This window comes from Oncorhynchus masou, chromosome 33 (genome assembly GCF_036934945.1).
Source record: "Oncorhynchus masou masou isolate Uvic2021 chromosome 33, UVic_Omas_1.1, whole genome shotgun sequence".
In the NCBI taxonomy this organism is placed as follows: domain Eukaryota; kingdom Metazoa; phylum Chordata; class Actinopteri; order Salmoniformes; family Salmonidae; genus Oncorhynchus; species Oncorhynchus masou.
In genome coordinates, this window is record NC_088244.1 from 10,075,602 (window position 1) to 10,097,787 (window position 22,186).

General features: G+C 49.3%; 1 protein-coding gene across 9 annotated transcripts in view; it reads left to right on the top strand.

Moving 5' to 3' along the window:
• The window catches only part of LOC135527803 (extracellular sulfatase Sulf-2-like), a 322,483-nt gene that overhangs the window by 294,267 nt on the left and 6,030 nt on the right, over nt 1–22,186 (top strand). For 3 of the 9 annotated variants that reach the window (XM_064956384.1, XM_064956383.1, XM_064956386.1), the window contains 9 exons: nt 785–920; nt 3,319–3,556; nt 4,693–4,978; nt 7,052–7,148; nt 10,428–10,522; nt 11,289–11,348; nt 11,572–11,741; nt 11,818–11,960; nt 18,191–18,314. In XM_064956384.1, the coding sequence (XP_064812456.1) occupies nt 785–920; nt 3,319–3,556; nt 4,693–4,978; nt 7,052–7,148; nt 10,428–10,522; nt 11,289–11,348; nt 11,572–11,741; nt 11,818–11,960; nt 18,191–18,314 (1,349 nt within the window). Of the gene's footprint in view, nt 1–329; nt 668–784; nt 921–3,318; nt 3,557–4,692; nt 4,979–7,051; nt 7,149–10,427; nt 10,523–11,288; nt 11,349–11,571; nt 11,742–11,817; nt 11,961–18,190; nt 18,315–18,879; nt 18,914–22,186 lie in introns of those variants that run through there. The other 6 variants (XM_064956388.1, XM_064956387.1, XM_064956390.1 and 3 more) reach the window with 4 other exon arrangements.

A 22,186-nucleotide genomic window follows, 5' to 3' on the forward strand; every position in this document is an offset into this window, starting at 1 on the left:
TAGAAGGAGAGGCTGTGGGGATAGAAGGAGAGGCTGTGGGGATAGAAGGAGAGGCTGTGGGGATAGAAGGAGAGGCTGTGGGGATAGAAGGAGAGGCTGTGGGGATAGAAGGAGAGGCTGTGGGGATAGAAGGAGAGGCTGTGGGAATAGAAGGAGAGGCTGTGGGGATAGAAGGAGAGGCTGTGGGGATAGAAGGAGAGGCTGTGGGGATAGAAGGAGAGGCTGTGGGGATAGAAGGAGAGGCTGTGGGGATAGAAGGAGAGGCTGTGGGGATAGAAGGAGAGGCTGTGGGGAAGAGAGGAGGTCGAGGGATGGGGTGGGATGGAGGAGAGCAGAGCTGTGCTGGGAGGAAGAGAGAGGGAGAGAGAAAGTGGGAGTGAAGTTCACCGGCAGCAGGCCGGATTTGAACCTTTACCGACATCTTACCGCTGGCCCAGCCACGCCACTCATCTCACTGTTTAACATAACGACACCACAGTCTATTTTTCATGTCTCTGTCTGTGTGCCCATTAAATCATCTGGTTACATTCATCTGAGAGAGAGAGGTCACAGTGTTCAATGCCTCATTATTTCATGTCTTTCTTGCCTTAAATATTATCCTACAGATACTTGATATCAAACCCATATCTGGCAATGCAACCTCTGCTAATGTCATTAGCTGCGTCACGTAAGTGATAATGCCTGAGAAGCTGTGGTTTATTGGATATGTTGTCACTGCTCATCAGCATGCAGGACCCTAACAACCTGGTGTACAGTTCCATGACTGTGTGTCCCTTCTCCACAGGAAGTTGCTCCACATGCGTGATGCGTCTTCAGGGAAGGACGTGGCCCAGGAGGAGAACTTCCTGCCTAAGTACCAGCGGGTCAAGGACCTGTGTCAGAGAACAGAGTACCAGACACCCTGCCAACAGCTGGGACAGGTAGGTAGCCAGGAAGACACTGAAGCAAATGTACAAGCATAACAGTCAGCACTGAAAATACAACACTTGATTAGTCACTCCATCCGTCTCTCATCTTTGGGTCTCACCTCTATAAGTAAAGAGCAGTAAATTGGTGTGTCTGAGAATCTACTTAAAAAGGCTCTGTATCCTCTTGATCACCTGCTGCTATAAACAGAGAATGAGCTGCTGTGTTCTGTTCTGGAGGAGAGGAGAGGAGAGGAGAGGAGAGGAGAGGAGAGGTGAGGTGAGGAGAGGTGAGGTGAGGAGAGGAGAGGAGAGGAGAGGAGAGGTGAGGAGAGGTGAGGTGAGGAGAGGTGAGGAGAGGAGAGGAGAGGAGAGGAGAGGTGAGGAGAGGAGAGGTGAGGAGAGGAGAGGAGAGGAGAGGAGAGGAGAGGGGAGGAGAGGAGAGGAGAGGAGAGGAGAGGTGAGGAGAGGTGAGGTGAGGAGAGGTGAGGAGAGGAGAGGAGAGGAGAGGTGAGGAGAGGAGAGGAGAGGAGAGGAGAGGAGAGGAGAGGAGAGGAGAGGAGAGGAGAGGAGAGGAGAGGAGGCTGGGTATACCCTGTAGGTTGGATTCTCACCGTGGGTTTAGACAGGATAGACAGGACCTACTGAGGTGCTTTTATCTCTTAGGACGACCAGGCTTTGAAACCAAACAGCTGTGTTTCAGGTGATTAGGCTTTGAGTCGGGTCTGTTGCCATAGCTCTGTCCCCCGGGACACGCACATACACACTCCATCCCACCTTGGTAATGAAGGACAGTGGGGGAGAGGGTGTGACAGTTCTCTAGCCGTCAGCTCTAACACACCTGCAACTTTAAGAACTCAGATATTTATTAACAAGATTGACCATTGAATAGTAGAGTCCCCAATCTAACCAAGCAATCTCCCTTTCTCTCACAGCTTTTTGTTCCTGTCTCTAAAGGCATTTTTCACTGTTAATAACTTTCTCTTGGATCCTGATGGATTTCCTCTATCTGTAACTTTCTCTTGGATCCTGATGGATTTCCTCTATCTGTAACTTTCTCTCTCGGATCCTGATGGATTTCCTCTGACTGTAACTTTCTCTTGGATCCTGATGGATTTCCTCTATCTGTAACTTTCTCTCTTGGATCCTGATGGATTTCCTCTGACACCTGTACTCTTTTTCTCCATCTGACATCAAATATGTTAATTAAAAAACACATGACAGAGAAAGTGTCAACAGAATCGGTATAGTTGTAAGACTGCAGCTCTGTGCTGTCTGTTTACACTACAGTATTGTATCTGCCTATTAATGATGACATAACGGGATTGTGTGGGAGCAGAAATGAGAAGGGGAAGAGCCAAACACTTCATTAAATGGTCTCTTCTCTCCCCTTGCCTCTCCTCTCTTATCCCCTCGCCTCTCCTCTCCTCTCTTATCCCCTCGCCCCTCCTCTCCTCTCTTATCCGCTCGCCCTTCCTCTCTTATCCCCTCGCCCTTCCTCTCCTCTCTTATCCCCTCGCCCTTCCTCTCCTCTCTTATCCCCTCGCCCCTCCTCTCCTCTCTTATCCCCTCGCCCCTCCTCTCCTCTCTTATCCCCTCGCCCCTCCTCTCCTCTCTTATCCCCTCGCCCCTCCTCTCTTATCCCCTCGCCCCTCCTCTCCTCTCTTCTCCCCTCACCGCTTCTCTCCTTTCTTCTCTTCTCCTCTACTCTCTGTTCTTCTCTCCTCCTCTCCCCTCTTCTCTCCTCCTCTCCTCCCCTCCACTCCCCTCCTCTCTTTTCTTCTCTCCTCTCTTCTCGACTCCTCTACTCATCTCCTCTCTCCTCCTGTCCCCTTCTGTCCCCTCCTCCTCTCCCCACCCCTCCTCTCCTCTCTCTTCTCCTCGCTGCTCTCCTCTCCTCCTCTCCTCTCCACCTGTCCTCTCCTCCCCTCTCCTCTTCTCTCCTCTCCTCTCCACCTCTCCTCTCCTCTCCTCTCTCCTCCTCTCCTCTCCTCCATGGTTTGTCATCACCTGTTAATTGCATTTCAAGCAACATCACAGACAGGGTATTGGAAGTTAATTTGCGTCTGCATGGCGTCGCGTGTTTCCAACAGTGAGTAATTTCACCTGGAGAAGCATGGTAATTCCAATCAGATGGAAATATAATTTTACCATAATGAACATAGTCAGAAGGTACAGATAGTGTTAATTATGAATGTGCCCGTGTGTGTGTGTGTGTGTGTGTGTGTGTGTGTGTGTGTGTGTGTGTGTGTGTGTGTGTGTGTGTGTGTGCGTGCGTGTGCGTGCCTGTGTGTGTGCGTGCCTGTGTGTGTGCGTGCCTGTGTGTGTGTGTGCCTGTGTGTGTGCATTTAAAAAATACACTATGTTTATCTCTCAGTGTTAACCCCTGTCCCCCTCTCCTCTCTCCCTACAGAAGTGGCAGTGTGTTGAAGATGCTACGGGGAAACTGAGGCTGTATAAGTGTAAGGGCATGACCAGCATGTCTGCAGGACAGAAGGAGGGCCCTGCCAACATCAGGTCCCAATTTTACCCCCAGCGCGAAACAAAGCACATCACAGAGCGCAACACAGAGCCCGAAGGCTGCAATTGTGACCAGTTCCCTAGCTTCAGACTCAGTGCCTTCAAGAAGAAAAAGTTCCTTTCCAAGAAGAGTAGGTGGAATGTGGCACATCTTTTTCACTCTCACTCATACAGTACACAAATACTCTGATCACTTCTGACACTCATACTGTATAGTACACAAATACTCTGATCACTTCTGACACTCACACTGTATAGTACACAAACACTCTGATCACGCACTTCTCATGCAAACACATTAAATTCTGCTTTACAAAATGTTCCTCACTCAACCTTGCATGAATACAGTGTAGCTCACTTCTCATCACTGACGTGGTATGTGGGAGCCACCCTGTGGAGACAATGACAACTTCACTCATAGTTATAATTTGAAAGCTTTAGTATGTAACTGTGGGAGAAATGTGTGTTGTAGATCTCTGATTCTCATTGAAAGTAAGTCAGATAAGCAGTTGATTCATTCTACGTTGTCACGCCCTGGTCTATATTTATTATGTTATCTTTATTTATTGAGTCAGGCCAGGGTGTGACATGGGTTTATTTGTAGTGTGTTTCGTCTTGGGGTTGTGTGGGGTGTATCGATTAGTCTATGGCTGCCTGAGGCGGTTCTCAATCAGAGGCAGGTGATTATTGTTGTCTCTGATTGGGAACCATATTTAGGTAGCCTGGGTTTCACTGCGTGTTTGTGGGTGATTGTTCCTGTCTCTGTGTTTGTTACACCAGTCACAAACAGCTGAAAATACTATATTTTTGTTTTTTTGAAAAGGGGAAAAATGAAACAAACTGTGGAACTGGCTTTGATATCCGGATTTGAATTTGAGGGGTGTAGAGATTGTACAATGTTTCTCTACACCCCTCAAATTAAATCCGGACATCGAAGCCAGTTCCACAGTTTGTTTCATTGTTCCCCTCTAACAAGGGACTGATTAAGACCTGGGACACCAGGTGGGTGCAATTAATGATCAGGTAGAACAGAAAACCAGCAGGCTCCAGACGTCTTAGGGAAGGATTTAAATAACCATGCTCTACACAATGCCTTGTTTGTTACGGCACATAAAATGAAATTAGGTGAACATGATAAAATGTTGGCTACCAGGAATTGGCAGAGTGATTTCTACACATTGTGCCTTTAAAGTCTCATAGGGCCTGATAGGGCTTAAATACAATGTAAAAATCCCTCCACTATCTCACTCTGCTCTCTTCCTGACAGAGATGAAGGCCGTCAAGAGCTATGCCCGTAACCGTTCTTCCCGCGCCATGGAGATAGGAGGGGAACTGTATGCTGTAGACTTGGGGGATGGCTACCAGCCTGTACTGGCCCCCAGGAACCTCAGCGAGGCTGGGGCCCCGGGGCCACACAACGACACTGAGGACGACTTCAGTGGCATGGGGTTCCCTATCAGTCCCAGGACTAGCAGCAACAGTCTGGCTTTAGTACCTTCTGACATCAAAGTCACACACAGGTCAGGGAGTGTGTTGAGGTTCTATGTGGATGGGTGGGTGTGTTTGTACTGTGTTAGTACTGCATGTTGAATGTGTTGCTAGTACTGCATGTTGAATGTGTTGCTAGTACTGCATGTTGAATGTGTTGCTAGTACTGCATGTTGAATGTGTTGTTAGTACTGCATGTTGAAGGTGTTGAAGGTGTACTATGCCGAAATCCCTCCGCCATTTCCTGGTTGCTGAATTTCGAATAGTTCACCTAACTTAACACAAAATGTAAAGTGTAGACAAGGGTTATTCGGTTATTCCTTTTATACACTGCTCAAAAAAATTAAGGAAACACTTAAACAACACAATGTAACTCCAAGTCAATCACACTTCTGTGAAATCAAACTGTCCACTTTGGAAGCGACACTGATTGACAATACATTTCACATGCTGTTAGACAACCGGTGTAAATTATAGGCAATTAGCAAGATACCCCCAATAAAGGAGTGGTTCTGCAGGTGGTGACCACAGACCACTTCTCAGTTCCTATGCTTCCTGGCTGATGTTTTGGTCACTTTTTAATGCTGGCGGTGCTTTCACTCTAGTGGTAGCATGAGATGGAGTCTACAACCCACACAAGTGGCTCAGGTAGTGCAGCTCATCCAGGATGGTACATCAATGCGAGCTGTGGCAAGAAGGTTTGCTGTGTCTGTCAGCGTAGTGTCCAGAGCAAGTACATCAGGAGCAACCCAGTAGCAGGACCACTACCTCTGCCTTTGTGCAAGGAGGAGCAGGAGGAGCACTGCCAGAGCCCTGCAAATTGACCTCCAGCAGGCCACAAATGTGCATGTGTCTGCTCAAACGGTCAGAAACAGACTCCATGAGGGTGGTATGAGGGCCCGACATCCACAGGTGGGGGTTGTGCTTACAGCCCAACACCGTGCAGGACGTTTGGCATTTGCCAGAGAACACCAAGATTGGCAAATTCGCCACTGGCGCCCTGTGCTCTTCACAGATGAAAGCAGGTTCACACTGAGTACATGTGACAGACGTGACAGTCTGGAGACGCCGTGGAGAACGTTCTGCAGCCTGGTATTTCTTCGGGGGCCGCACAGCCCTCCATGTGCTCGCCAGAGGTAGCCTGACTGCCATTAGGTACCGAGATAAGATCCTCAGACCCCTTGTGAGACCATATGCTGTTGCAGTTGGCCCTGGGTTCCTCCCAATGCAAGACAATGCTAGGAGTGTGTCAGCAGTTCCTGCAAGAGGAAGGCATTGATGCTATGGACTGACCCGCCCGTTCCCCAGACCTGAATCCAATTGAGCACATCTGGGACATCATGTCTCGCTCCATCCACCAACGCCACGTTGCACCACAGACCCTCCAGAAGTTGGCGGATGCTTTAGTCAAGGTCTACGAGGAGAAACCCTAGGAGACCATCCGCCACCTCATCAGGAGCATGCACAGGCGTTGTAGGTAGGTCATACAGGCACGTGGAGGCCACACACACTACTGAGCCTCATTTTGACTTGTTTTAAGGACATTACATCAAAGTTGGATCAGCCTGTAGTGTGGTTTTCCACATTAATTTTGAGTGTGACTCCAAATGCGGACCTCCATGTGTTGATATATTTGATTTCCATTGATCATTTTTGTGTGATTTTGTTGTCAGCACATTCAACTATGTAAAGAAAAAAGTATTTAATAAGAATATTTCATTAATTCAGATCTAGGATGTGTTATTTTAATGTTCCCTTTATTTTTTTGGAGCAGTGTATATAATAAGCTCTAGACAACCAGGTGAGAGGAGCTCCTTACTAATTAGTGACCTTGATTCATCAATCTAGTACAAGGGAGGAGCAAAAACCTGCAGACACTCTGCCCTCTGTGGAATGAGTTGGACTCGTGATGTAGAGCATTATTGTACAATTTAAACTGCTGTGAAATAGATTTTCCATACCTCCATATTTGTATTTTCAGCTGTTTGAAGCTGGTGTACAAAACCAAAAGTAAATAACAAAAACTAAACTTAAAGTTACATATTTCAGCTTTAAAACTGCATGTTTAAATGTGTTGTTAATACTACATGATTGTGTTGTTAGCTGGGCTAAATGCTCACTGTGTATCCTGTCCTCAGATGCTCCATCCTGGCCGATGACACAGTGAAGTGTGACACAGGGATCTATAAGTCTGTGCAGGCCTGGAAGGACCACAAACTCCACATTGACCATGAGGTAGGCCAGTCTTCTCAGCCAATCACATAACCCACATCTACCACGAGGCAGGCCAGTCTTCTCAGCCAATCACATAACCCACATCTACCATGAGGTAGGCCAGTCTCCTCAGCCACTCACATAACCCACATTGACCATGAGGTAGGCCAGTCTTCTCAGCCAATCACATAACCCACATCTACCATGAGGTAGGCCAGTCTTCTCAGCCACTCACATAACCCACATCTACCACGAGGTAGGCTAGTCTTCTCAGCCACTCACATAACCCACATCTACCATTAGGTAGGCCAGTCTTCTCAGCCACTCACATAACCCACATCTACCACGAGGTAGGCCAGTCTCCTCAGCCACTCACATAACCCACATCTACCATGAGGTAGGCCAGTCTTCTCAGCCACTCACATAACCCACATCTACCACGAGGCAGGCCAGTCTCCTCAGCCACTCACATAACCCACATCTACCACGAGGCAGGCCAGTCTTCTCAGCCACTCACATAACCCACATCTACCATGAGGTAGGCCAGTCTCCTCAGCCACTCACATAACCCACATCTACCACGAGGTAGGCCAGTCTTCTCAGCCACTCACATAACCCACATCTACCACGAGGCAGGCCAGTCTCCTCAGCCACTCACATAACACACATCTACCATGAGGTAGGCCAGTCTCCTCAGCCACTCACATAACACACATCTACCATGAGGTAGGCCAGTCTTCTCAGCCACTCACATAACCCACATCGACCACGAGGCAGGCCAGTCTTCTCAGCCACTCACATAACCCACATCGACCACGAGGCAGGCCAGTCTTCTCAGCCACTCACATAACCCACATCGACCACGAGGCAGGCCAGTCTTCTCAGCCACTCACATAACCCACATCGACCACGAGGTAGGCCAGTCTCCTCAGCCACTCACATAACCCACATCTACCACGAGGTAGGCCAGTCTCCTCAGCCACTCACATAACCCACATCTACCACGAGGCAGGCCAGTCTCCTCAGCCACTCACATAACCCACATCTACCACGAGGTAGGCCAGTCTTCTCAGCCACTCACATAACCCACATCTACCACGAGGTAGGCCAGTCTTCTCAGCCACTCACATAACCCACATCTACCACGAGGCAGGCCAGTCTCCTCAGCCACTCACATAACCCACATCTACCACGAGGTAGGCCAGTCTCCTCAGCCACTCACATAACCCACATCTACCCTGAGGTAGGCCAGTCTTCTCAGCCAATCAAATAACACACATCGACCACGAGGCCAGTCTTCTCAGCCACTCACATAACCCACATCTACCACGAGGCAGGCCAGTCTTCTCAGCCACTCACATAACCCACATCTACCACGAGGCCAGTCTTCTCAGCCACTCACATAACCCACATCTACCACGAGGTAGGCCAGTCTCCTCAGCCACTCACATAACCCACATCTACCACGAGGTAGGCCAGTCTCCTCAGCCACTCACATAACCCACATCTACCATGAGGCCAGTCTTCTCAGCCACTCACATAACCCACATCGACCACGAGGCAGGCCAGTCTCCTCAGCCACTCACATAACCCACATCTACCATGAGGCCAGTCTTCTCAGCCACTCACATAACCCACATCGACCACGAGGCAGGCCAGTCTCCTCAGCCACTCACATAACCCACATCTACCACGAGGCCAGTCTTCTCAGCCACTCACATAACCCACATCGACCACGAGGCCAGTCTTCTCAGCCACTCACATAACCCACATCGACCACGAGGCCAGTCTTCTCAGCCACTCACATAACCCACATCTACCACGAGGCCAGTCTTCTCAGCCACTCACATAACCCACATCGACCACGAGGCCAGTCTTCTCAGCCACTCACATAACCCACATCGACCACGAGGCCAGTCTTCTCAGCCACTCACATAACCCACATCGACCACGAGGTAGGCCAGTCTTCTCAGCCACTCACATAACCCACATCTACCATGAGGTAGGCCAGTCTTCTCAGCCACTCACATAACCCACATTGACCATGAGGTAGGCCAGTCTTCTCAGCCACTCACATAACCCACATTGACCATGAGGTAGGCCAGTCTTCTCAGCCACTCACATAACCCACATCGACCACGAGGTAGGCCAGTCTTCTCAGCCACTCACATAACCCACATCTACCACGAGGCAGGCCAGTCTCCTCAGCCACTCACATAACCCACATCGACCATGAGGCCAGTCTCATCCGCCACTCACATAACCCACATCTACCACGAGGCAGGCCAGTCTCCTCAGCCACTCACATAACCCACATCTACCACGAGGCAGGCCAGTCTTCTCAGCCACTCACATAACCCACATCTACCATGAGGCCAGTCTTCTCAGCCACTCACATATCCCACATCTACCATGAGGTAGCCCAGTCTTCTCAGCCACTCACATAACCCACATCTACCACGAGGCAGGCCAGTCTCCTCCGCCACTCACATAACCCACATCTACCACGAGGCCAGTCTTCTCAGCCACTCACATAACCCACATCTACCACGAGGCCAGTCTTCTCAGCCACTCACATAACCCACATCTACCACGAGGCAGGCCAGTCTTCTCAGCCACTCACATAACCCACATCTACCACGAGGCAGGCCAGTCTTCTCAGCCACTCACATAACCCACATCTACCACGAGGCAGGCCAGTCTCCTCAGCCACTCACATAACCCACATCGACCACGAGGCCAGTCTCATCCGCCACTCACATAACCCACATCTACCACGAGGCAGGCCAGTCTCCTCAGCCACTCACATAACCCACATCTACCACGAGGTAGCCCAGTCTCCTCAGCCACTCACATAACCCACATCTACCACGAGGCAGGCCAGTCTCCTCAGCCACTCACATAACCCACATCTACCACGAGGCAGGCCAGTCTCCTCAGCCACTCACATAACCCACATCGACCACGAGGCCAGTCTCATCCGCCACTCATATAACCCACATCGACCACGAGGCCAGTCTCATTAGCCACTCACATAACCCACATATGACCACAAAACAATGATGCTTTATTTCTCAATGCAGTTGCTCTTCAGTGGTCACATAATAGCTGCTAATGAAATCATTGATTGTATAATTATGAGTTCGTTGAACGGGTGGTACTGGGACTCGAATCCACTATCTTAGCTTTGCAAGCACCATGCTCTAACAACTCAGCTGTAGAGGACCACATCATTGTGTTGTGACATTTCTCTGTCTAATCTAATGTCCTACCTAATCTAATGTCCTGCCGATCTCTCAGATTGAGACCCTGCAGACCAAGATCAAGAATCTGAGAGAAGTCAGGGGTCACCTGAAGAAGGCCCGCCCAGAGGAGTGTGACTGTCTCCGCTACATGTAAAGAGAGAACATCTCCTCCCCTCCTCTCTCCTCTCCTCCTCTCTCCTCTCCTCCTCTTTCCTCTCCTCTCCTCTCTACTCTCCTCCTCTCCTCTCCTCTCCTCTCCTCTCCTTTCCTTTCCTCCTCTCCTCTCTCCTCTCCTCTCCTCCCCTCTTCTCCTCTCCTCTCCTCACTCCTCCTATCTCTTCTCCTCTCTCCTCTCCTCTCTTACCCTTCCCTTTCCCCTCCTCTTCTCTCTTCAACTCTGTTCTCCGCCTTCCCCTCTCCTCTTCTCTCTTCCCCTGTCCTCTCCTCTCCTCCGCTCTCCTCTCTTCTCCTCTCTCCCCCTCCCCTCTCCTCTCTTCTTCTCCCCTCCCCTCTCCTCTCTTCACCTCTCCTCTCTTTCCCTCTCCTCTCCTCTCTTCCTCTCTCCTCTCCTCCCCTCCCTTCCCCACTTCTCTCCTCTCCTATCATCTTCTCCCCTCTCCTTCCCTCCCCTCTCCATTGCCCTCCTCTCCTCCCCTCTTCTCCCCTCCCCTCTGCTCCCTTCTCCTCTCCTCCCCTCTCATCTCCTCTCCTCTCATCTCCTCCCCTCTTCTCTCCTCTTCTCAATCCACAGTTTACGTTGCTCAACTGATTTCTTACAAAACCCCCACACACTAAACGCCAGCATTACATTACAGTGACTCTACCACTCAAATAGCTTTTCTTCAGACCCCCTGTGGTTCTCCCTGCAGATATTTATCATAAATGTTGATAATGTGAATATCTGTGTGTGTTTCAGCTACCAGTCTAAGTACAAGAGTAAGCTTAGGCACAAAGGAAGCAGCATTCATCCATTCAGGTAAGGAATTTGTGTTGTTTATCATGTGTGTCCTTCTTATAAGAAAGAGATGTGAACTCTAGGTGTTCTTATGAACTCTATGTGTAATGATTGTATATCTACAATATACTGTATGTATATATGTATGTGTGACTATTTCACTGTGTGTGTGTGTGTGTGTGTGTGTGTGTGTGTGTGTGTGTGTGTGTGTGTGTGTGTGTGTGTGTGTGTGTGATGTCATCAGGAAGGGTCAGGATAAGGAGAACAAGGCGTGGCTGCTGAAGGACCAGAAGAGGAGGAAGAAGATGAGGAAGCTGCTGAAACGTCTGAGGAACAACGACACCTGTAGCATGCCTGGTCTCACCTGCTTCACCCACGACAACCAGCACTGGCAGACCGCCCCCTTCTGGACAAGTAAGACCCTGTACACACACACGCACACATATACACACGCACACACACTAGCACCAACTATTCTCTCTGTCTGCAGTGGGTCCATTCTGTGCCTGCACCAGTGCCAACAACAACACCTACTGGTGCGTGAGGACCATCAACGAAACTCACAACTTCCTGTTCTGTGAGTTTGCGACTGGCTTCCTGGAGTACTTTGACCTCAACACAGATCCCTACCAGGTCAGTGCTAGTCCTCACCGCTACCACTCACTCCTCTGTAAGATTGTATCTAACAGAGAAATACATGTAGAATATCGTTCTGATTCTAGAATATCGTTCTGATTCTAATTACACAGCATTATTTAAATATGCCCCATGTCATGTTAATGAAGAGTTAACATGGCTGTTATAGAACGTTGTAGTGTCATGTTAATGGAGTTCTGACATGACTGTTGTAGAATGTTGTAGTGTCATGTTAATGGGGTTCTAACATGACTGTTGTAGAATGTTTTAGTGTCATGTTAATTTTTTTATTTTTTTTATTTTTTTTTAACCTTTATTTAACCAGGTAGGCTAGTTGAGAACAAGTTCTCATTTGCAACTGCGACCTGGCTAAGATAAAGCATAGCAGTGTGAACAGACAACACAGAGTTACACATTGAGTAAACAATAAACAAGTCAATAACACAGTAGGAAAAAAAGGGTCTATATACATTGTGTGCAAAAGGCATGAGGAGGTAAGCGAATAATTACAATTTTGCAGATTAACACTGGAGTGATAAATGATCAGATGGTCATGTACAGGTAGAGATATTGATGTGCAAAAGAGCAGAAAAGTAAATAAATAAAAACAGTATGGAGATGAGGTAGGTATAATTGGGTGGGCTATTTACCGATAAGACTATGTACAACTGCAGCGATCGGTTAGCTGCTCAGATAGCAGATGTTTGAAGTTGGTGAGGGAGATAAAAGTCTCCAACTTCAGCAATTTCTGCAATTCGTTCCAGTCACAGGCAGCAGAAAACTGGAACGAAAGGCGGCCAAATGAGGTGTTGGTTTTAGGGATGATCAGTGAGATACACCTGCTGGAGCGCGTGCTACGGGAGGGTGTTGCTATCGTGACCAGGGAACTGAGATAAGGCGGAGCTTTACCTAGCATGGACTTGTAGATGACCTGGAACCAGTGGGTCTGGCGACGAATATGGAGCAAGGGCCAGCCGACTAGAGCATACAAGTCGTAGTGGTGGGTGGTATAAGGTGCTTTAGTGACAAAATGGATGGCACTGTGATAAACTGCATCCAGTTTGCTGAGTAGAGTGTTGGAAGCTATTTTGTAGATGACATCGCCGAAGTCGAGGATCGGTAGGATAGTCAGTTTTACTAGGAAAGTTTGGCGGCATGAGTGAAGGAGGCTTTGTTGCGGAATAGAATAGACGCATGTCTTGTATTCAAGATCCTAAATGGCCTGGCTCCCCCTCCACTCAATATTTTTGTTAAACAGAAAACCCAGACATATGGCAGCAGATCCACAAGGTCTGCCATGAGAGGTGACTGTATAGTTCCCCTAAGGAAAATCACCTTTAGTAAATCTGCATTCTCTGTGAGAGCTTCCCATGTCTGGAATACACTGCCATCAGACACACATAACTGCACCACATATCACACTTTCACAAAATGCTTGAAGACATGGCTAAAGGTCAATCAGATTTGTGAACATGGTCCCTAGCTGTGTGTTGCCGCTTTCCATGTTGTCTGTTGTCTGTAGCTTGTGAGGTGTGGAAACACTTTGTTGCTTTTATGAATTTTGTCTTGCTGCTTTTTGCTCTATGTTGCTCTGTCTGTATGCTACGTCTTGCTTGTCCTATGTTGCTATGTCTTGCTTGTTCTATGTTGCTATTGTCTATATTGTAATTGTTTTTAATAACCTGCCCAGGGACTGCGGTTGAAAATTAGCCGGCTGGCTAAAACCGGCACTTTTACTGAAACGTTGATTAATGTGCACTGTCCCTGTAAAAATAAAAATAAACTCAACTCAACTCAACTCAGAAAGCCGATTCTGGATTTGATTTTTGATTGGAGATGTTTGATATGAGTCTGGAAAGAGAGTTTACAGTCAAGCCAGACACCTAGGTACTTATAGATATTCAAGGTCGGAACCATCCAGGGTGGTGATACTAGTCAGGCGTGCAGGTGCAGGCAGCGAACGGTTGAAAAGCATACATTTGGTTTTACTAGCGTTTAAGAGCAGTTGGAGGCCACGGAAGGAGTGTTGTATGGCATTGAAGCTTGTTTGGAGGTTAGATAGCACAGTGTCCAAGGACGGGCCGGAAGTATATAGAATGGTGTCGTCTGCGTAGAGGTGGATCAGGGAATCGCCTGCAGCAAGAGCAACATCATTGATATATACAGAGAAAAGAGTTGGCCCGAGAATTGAACCCTGTGGCACCCCCATAGAGACTGCCAGAGGACCGGACAGCATGCCCTCCGATTTGACACACTGCACTCTGTCTGCAAAGTAGTTGGTGAACCAGGCAAGGCAGTCATCAGAGAAACCAAGGCTACTGAGTCTGCCGATAAGAATATGGTGATTGACAGAGTCGAAAGCCTTGGCAAGGTCGATGAAGACGGCTGCATAGTACTGTCTTTTATCGATGGCCGTTATGATATCGTTTAGTACCTTGAGCGTGGCTGAGGTGCACCCGTGACCGGCTCGGAAACCCGATTGCACAGCGGAGAAGGTACAGTGTGATTCGAGATGGTCGGTGACCGTTTGTTGACTTGGCTTTCGAAGACCTTAGATAGGCATGGCAGGATGGATATAGGTCTGTAACAGTTTGGGTCCAGGGTGTCTCCCCTTTTGAAGAGGGGGATGACTGCGGCAGCTTTCCAATCCTTGGGGATCTCAGACGATATGAAAGAGAGGTTGAACAGGCTGGTAATAGGGGTTGCTACAATGGCGGCGGATAGTTTCAGAAATAGAGGGTCCAGATTGTCAAGCCCAGCTGATTTGTACGGGTCAAGGTTTTGCAGCTCTTTCAGAACATCTGCTATCTGGATTTGGGTAAAGGAGAACCTGGAGAGGCTTGGGCGAGTAGCTGCGGGGGGGCGGATCTGTTGGCCGAGGTTGGAGTAGCCAGGCGGAAGGCATGGCCAGCCATTGAGAAATGCTTGTTGAAGTTTTCGATAATCATGGATTTATCGGTGGTGACCGTGTTACCTAGCCTCAGTGCAGTGGGCAGCTGGGAGGAGGTGCTCTTGTTCTCCATGGACTTCACAGTGTCCCAGAACCTTTTGGAGTTGGAGCTACAGGATGCAAATGTCTGCCTGAAGAAACTGGCCTTAGCTTTCCTGACTGACTGAGTGTATTGGTTCCTGACTTCCCTGAACAGTTGCATATCACGGGGACTATTCGATACTATTGCAGTCCGCCACAGGATGTTTTTGTGCTGGTCGAGGGCAGTCAGGTCTGGAGTGAACCAAGGGCTATATTTGTTCTTAGTTCTGCATTTTTTGAACGGAGCATGCTTTTCTAAAATGGTGAGGAAGTTACTTTTAAAGAATAACTGACGGGATGAGGTCAATGTCCTTCCAGGACACCCGGGCCGGGTCGATTAGAAAGGCCTGCTCACAGAAGTGTTTTAGGGAGCGTTTGACAGTGATGAGGGGTGGTCGTTTGACTGCGGCTCCGTAGCGGATACAGGCAATGAGGCAGTGATCGCTGAGATCCTGGTTGAAGACGGCGGAGGTGTATTTGGAGGGCCAGTTGGTCAGGATGACGTCTATGAGGGTGCCCTTGTTTAGAGATTTAGGGTTGTATCTGGTGGGTTCCTTGATGATTTGTGTGAGATTGATGGCATCTAGCTTAGATTGTAGGACTGCCGGGGTGTTAAGCATATCCCAGTTTAGGTCACCTAACAGAAATAACTCTGAAGCTAGATGGGGGGCGATCATTTTTAAGATTAGTAGTTCGAACTGTTTGGGTATGGACCTGGAAAATATGACATTACTTTGCAGGCTCTCACTGCAGTAGACTGCAACTCCTCCCCCTTTGGCAGTTCTATCTTGACGAAAAATGTTATAGTTGGGTATGGAAATCTCAGAATTTTTGGTGGCCTTTCTGAGCCAGGATTTAGACACGGCGAGGACATCAGGGTTAGCAGAGTGTGCTAAAGCAGTGAGTAAAACAAACTTAGGGAGGAGGCTTCTGATGTTGACATGCATGAAACCAAGGCTTTTTCGATCACAGAAGTCAACAAATGAGGGTGCCTGGGGACATGCAGGGCCTGGGTTTACCTCCACATCACACGCGGAACAGAGGAGGAGTAGTATGAGGGTGCGGCTAAAGGCTATCAAAACTGGTCGCCTAGAGCGGTGGGGACAGAGAATAAAAGGGGCAGATTTCTGGGCATGGTAGAATATATTCAGGGCATAATGCGCAGACAGGGGTATGGTGGGGTGCGGGTACAGCGGAGGTAAGCCCAGGCACTGGGTGATGATGAGAGAGGTTGCATCTCTGGACATGCTGGTTGTAATGAGTGAGGTCAACGCATGTGTGGGAGGTGGGACAAAGGGGGTGCCAGGGGTATGAAGAGTGGAACTAGGGGCTCCATTGTAAACTAAAACAATGATAACTAACCTGAACAACAGTATACAAGGCATATTGACATTTGAGAGAGACATATAGGGAAGCATACAGTAATCACAGGTGTTGAATTGGGAGAGCTAGCTAAAACAGTAGGTGAGACAACAACAGCTAATCAGCTAGCACAACAACAGCAGGCAAAATGGCGTTGACTAGGCAGGGAGGGTCGGATTAACTACACACAGAGACTGAGTGTGGCTGGGGCCAACAGATAAAACATAAACAAGCAGAATGGAGTACCGTGATTAATGGACAGTCCAGCATGCATCAGCTATGTAGCCAGGTGATCAGTGTCCAGGGGGCAGCGGTGGATGGGGCAGGGAAGCAGAAGGTGCAGAGGGTAAAGCCGCTAGCAGTGGCTAACCATAGCTAAATAGCTTGTAGCTAGTTGGCTTCTGGAGGTTCTTGAATGTGTTCTAAAAATTAAAAAAAAACATTGGGTGAGGCAGGTTACCGGGAGGTATAATCAAATTAAAAATCGAAAAGAGATTGAAAGTAAATATGGGTCCAGTGAGTGGTTAGGCTGGCTGGGGACGCGGCGATTCAGACAGTTAGCAGGCCTGTGCTAACAAGCTAACAGTTAGTAGGCCGGGGCTAAACAAGCTAGCAGTTAGCAGACAGGGGCTGAGCAAGCTAGCAGTTAGCAGGCCGAATTAGCAAACAAGCAGATAGCAAGGGGTTGAGTCTGTTTATGCCTCTTCATGCGGTGACATCGATAGACCGGTCGTGGGTCCTGATATTGTAGCCCAGGAATATGCTTCGGTGGTAGCACAGGAGCTCTGGCCGGGCTAGCTTCAAGCTCAGTGGATGGAAACGCTAGCCACGAGTAATCATCCGGGGTTGCGGTTAGCTAGTTAGCTAGTTATGAAGATCCAGATGAGAATGTTCCATTTGCGGTGGGAATCCGGGTAAATAAAAATATAAATAATAGGTCCGTTATGCTCTGGTTAGAGTCGCGTTGTTCGAACTGGCGAGAGCTTTCCGAGCTAAAGGTTAGCTGAAGACCGCTAGCAATGGTTTGCTGACTGGTAGCTGGTAGTTAGCTGGCTAGCTTCAGTTGAGGGGTTCCGGGTCCAAAGTAAATATATATACTTTAGAAAAAAAGCAGATCCACGCTACATTGGGTGAGGCGGGTTGCAGGAGAGTATTTAGATGTTGAGGTTTCGCAAAATGTTTTAAAAGATATGTGAAGAAGAATATGTTTCAAAATAAAAATAAAAGTAAAAACGATAAAAAACTATATATACAAGGGACACGACACGACAGGACGTCCGACTGCTACGCCATCTTGGTTCACATCCAGAAATGCAGAGGGGTTCTAACATGACTGTTATAGAATGTTGTAGAGTCATGTTAATGGGGTTCTAACATGACTGTTATAGAATGTTGTAGAGTCATGTTAATGGTGTTCTGACATTACTGTTATATAATGTTGTAGTGTCATGTTAATGGGGTTCTAACATGACTGTTATATAATGTTGTAGTGTCATGTTAATGGGGTTCTAACATGACTGTTACAGAATGTCGTAGAGTCATGTTAATGGGGTTCTAACATGACTGTTACAGAATGTCGTAGAGTCATGTTAATGCATCGTAATGCAGAAACAAGTGGGGCCAGGTTCGGGAAAAGGATGAAACGTCCCAACTCTGTAGACACATGTCTCTGGTTCCTGACATTATCTAGCCTGTAGCACTGTCTTCAAGATGGCACACTGAAAACAATCTGTTGTATAACAGCTGGAGATGCTCTTATGAATTCATGTTCAAATATGTATGAAGACCAGCATCATTCCTCTCTCTCTCTCTGTATCTCTGTCTGTCTGTGCAGCTGATGAATGCTGTGAACACGCTGGACCGAACCGTCCTAAATCAGCTCCACGTTCAACTCATGGAGCTCCGCAGCTGCAAGGGCCACAAGCAGTGCAACCCCCGTACCCGCAACCTGGAGCTGGGTGAGTTCCTCTAACACACACACACACACACACACACACACACACACACACACACACACACACACACACACACACACACACACACACACACACACACAAGCACGCACATGCACACACACTCACACACAAACAATATCTCAGGTTGTTGTGGGTTGTCACTACAGAAGAATGATCTCTGTTTTCTATCCTCATCACCATCATCCTCTCCACCAAACCCAAGTCCTGCCTTGCTTTGTGTTCTTGTTTTCACCATGCAATACCTCTCAATACCTATCAATTCTATTACTGCATCTTAAACGACTACAACCACTCACTCTGGAATGAGCTCTGTTCCTTTTAATGAAGGCCAATTCAGTTGAAAGACGTTTTCTGCTCTTTTTTGTTGTTGTTTCTTTAACACTATTTGAATTTCAGACACCATTTTGCTTTTTGAAAACAACTGCACTTTCTAACCTGCCTCTCTCAACACAGAGTCACACCTACATGGCTTAACGAGGTCTCTATGCCTTAATTGATAGGAATCTGTTCCTGTATTCTCTAACCACTGCTATTGTCTCTTCTTCAGGAGGTAAAGAGCGAAGCATCTTTGATGAATACAGGTATCTTTACTCATTGACATAAACACCACTCTGCACTTAACTATTTATTAGGTATTAGCACTAAACTCAGCAAAAAAAGAAACCTCACACTGTCAACTGCGTTTATTTTCAGCAAACTTAACGTTGTCACGGTTTTCTGTAGGTGAAAGAGAGTCGGACCAAAATGCAGCGTGTCTATTAAGATCCATGTTTAATAAAACTGAAGTAAACACGAATCAATATGAAAAACAATAAACAATACACGAAAACCGAAACAGCCTAATATTGGTGCAAACTAGCACACGGCAGACCTAAGGACAAAAGGACAAGGAACAATCACCCACAAAAACCCAACACCAAACAGGCTACCTAAATATGGTTCCCAATCAGAGACAATGACCAACACCTGCCTCTGATTGAGAACCATATCAGGCCAAACACAGAAATAGACAAACCAGACACGCAACATAGAATGCCCACTCAGATCACACCCTGACCAAACAAAACATATAAACATACAAAGCAAACTATGGTCAGGGTGTGACAGTGCCCCCCCCCCCCCCAAGGTGCGGACTCCGGCCGCAAAACCTGAACCTATTGGGGAGGGTCTGGGTGGGCATCTGTCTGCGGTGGCGGCTCTGGTGCTGGACGTGGCCCCCACTTCACCATAGTCTTTGTCCGCCACCTTGTCCGCTTCCTTGGCCTCCTAACTACGGCAACCCTACTATATAACCCCACTGGACAGAGGGGCAGCTCGGGACAGAGGGGCAGCTCGGGACAGAGGGGCAGCTCGGGACAGAGGGGCAGCTCGGGACAGAGGGGCAGCTCGGGACAGAGGGGCAGCTCGGGACAGAGGGGCAGCTCGGGACAGAGGGGCAGCTCGGGACAGAGGGGCAGCTCGGGACAGAGGGGCAGCTCGGGACAGAGGGGCAGCTCGGGACAGAGGGGCAGCTCAGGACAGAGGGGCTCTGGCGCCTCTGGGCTGACTGGCGGATCTGGAAGAGTCTGGCTGACTGGTGGATCCTGGCTGACTGGCGGATCCTGGCTGACTGGCGGATCTGGTAGAGTCTGGCTGACTGGCGGATCTGGTAGAGTCTGGCTGACTGGCGGATCTGGTAGAGTCTGGCTGACTGGCGGATCTGGAAGATCCTGGCTGACTGGCGGATCTGGGAGAGTCTGGCTGACTGGCGGATCTGGAAGAGTCTGGCTGACTGGCGGATCCTGGCAGACTGACGGCTCTGGCTGCTCCATGCTGACTGACAGCTCTGGCTGCTCCATGCTGACTGGCGGCTCTGGCTGCTCCATGCTGACTGGCGGCTCTGGCTGCTCCATGCTGACTGACGGCTCTGGCTGCTCCATGCTGACTGACGGCTCTGGCTACTCCATGCAGACTGGCAGCTCTGGTGGCTTCTTGCAGACTGGCAGCTCTGGCTGCTCCATGCAGACTGGCAGCTCTGGCAGCTCCTTGCAGACTGACAGCTCCTTGCAGACTGACAGCTCCTTGCAGACTGGCAGCTCCTTGCAGACTGGCAGCTCCTTGCAGACTGACAGCTCCTTGCAGTCTGACAGCTCTGGCTGCTCCATGCAGACTGGCAGCTCTGGCTGCTCCATGCAGACTGGCAGCTCTGGGTGCTCCATGCAGACTGGCAGCTCTGGCTGCTCCATGCAGACTGGCAGCTCTGGCCAGGCAGGAGACTCCGGCAGCGCTGTAGAGGAGGAAGGCTCTGGCAGCGCTAAACAGGCGGGAGACTCCGGCAGCGCAGGAGAGGAGGAAGGCTCTGGCAGCGCTGGAGAGGCGAGGCGCACTCTAGGCCTGTTGCGTGGTGCTGGCACTGGTGGTACTGGGCCAAGGACACGCACAGGAAGCCTGGTGCGGGGAGCTGCCACCGGAGGGCTGGTGCGTGGAGGTGGTACTGGGTAGACCGGACCGTGCAGGCGCACTGGAGCTCTTGAGCACCGAGCCTGCCCAACCTTACCTGGTTGAATACTCCCGGTCGCTCTGCCAGTGCGGCGAGGTGGAATAGCCCGCACTGGGCTATGCAGGCGAACCGAGGACACCGTACGCAAGGCTGGTGCCATGTAAGCCGGCCCAAGGAGACGCACTGGAGACCAGATGCATAGAGCCGGCTTCATGGCATTTGGCTTGATGCTCACTCTAGCCCGGCCGATACGCGGAGCTGGAATGTACTGCACCGGGCTTTGTACCCGCACTGGAGACACCGTGCGCACCACAGCATAACACGGTGCCTGTCCGGTCTCTCTAGTTCAAAAGGAACTGGTGTGACCACCAGCTGCATTAAGTACTTCAGTGCATCTCCTCCTCATGGACTGCACCAGATTTGCCAGTTCTTGCTGTGAGATAATACCCCACTAATCCACAAAGGCACCTGCAAGATCCTGGACATTTCTGGGGGGAGTGGCCCTAGCCCTCACCCTCCGATCCAACAGGTCCCAGGCGTGCTCAATGGGATTGAGATCTGGGCTCTTCACTGGCCATGGCAGAACACTGACATTCCTGTCTGGCAGGAAATCAGGCACAGAACGAGCAGTATGGCTGGTGGCATTGTCATGCTGGAGGGTCATGTCAGGATGAGCCTGCAGGAAGGGTATCGCATGACGGAGGAGAATGTTTTCCCTGCAACGCACAGCGTTGAGATCGCCTGCAATGACAACAAGCTCAGTCCGATGATGCTGTGACACACCGCCCCAGACCATGACGGACCCTCCACTCCAAAACGATCCCGCTCCAGAGTACAGGCCTCGGTGTAACGCTCATTCCCTCGACAATAAACGCAAAACTGACCATCACCCCTGGTGAGACAAAACCGTGACTCATCAGTGAAGAGCACTTTTTGCCAGTCCTGTCTGGTCCAGCGACAGTGGGTTTGTGCCCATAGGCGACGTTGTTGCCGGTGATCTCTGGTGAGGACCTGCCTTACAACAGGCCTACAAGCCCTCAGTCCAGCCTCTCTCAGCCTATTGCAGACCGTCTGAGCACTGATGGAGGGATTGTGCGTTCCTGGTGTAACTCGGCAGTTGTTGTTGCCATCCTGTACCTGTCCCGCAGGTGTGATGTTTGGATGCACCGATCCTGTGCAGGTGTTGTTACACGTGGTCTGCCATTGCGAGGACGATCAGCTGTCTGTCTTGTCTCACAGTACGGACATTACAATTTATTGCCCTGGCCACATCTGCAGTCCTCATGCGTCATTGCAGCGTGCCTGATGCATGTTCACGCAGATAAGCAGGGACCCTGGCATCTTTCTTTTGGAGTTTTTCAGTGTCAGTAGAAAG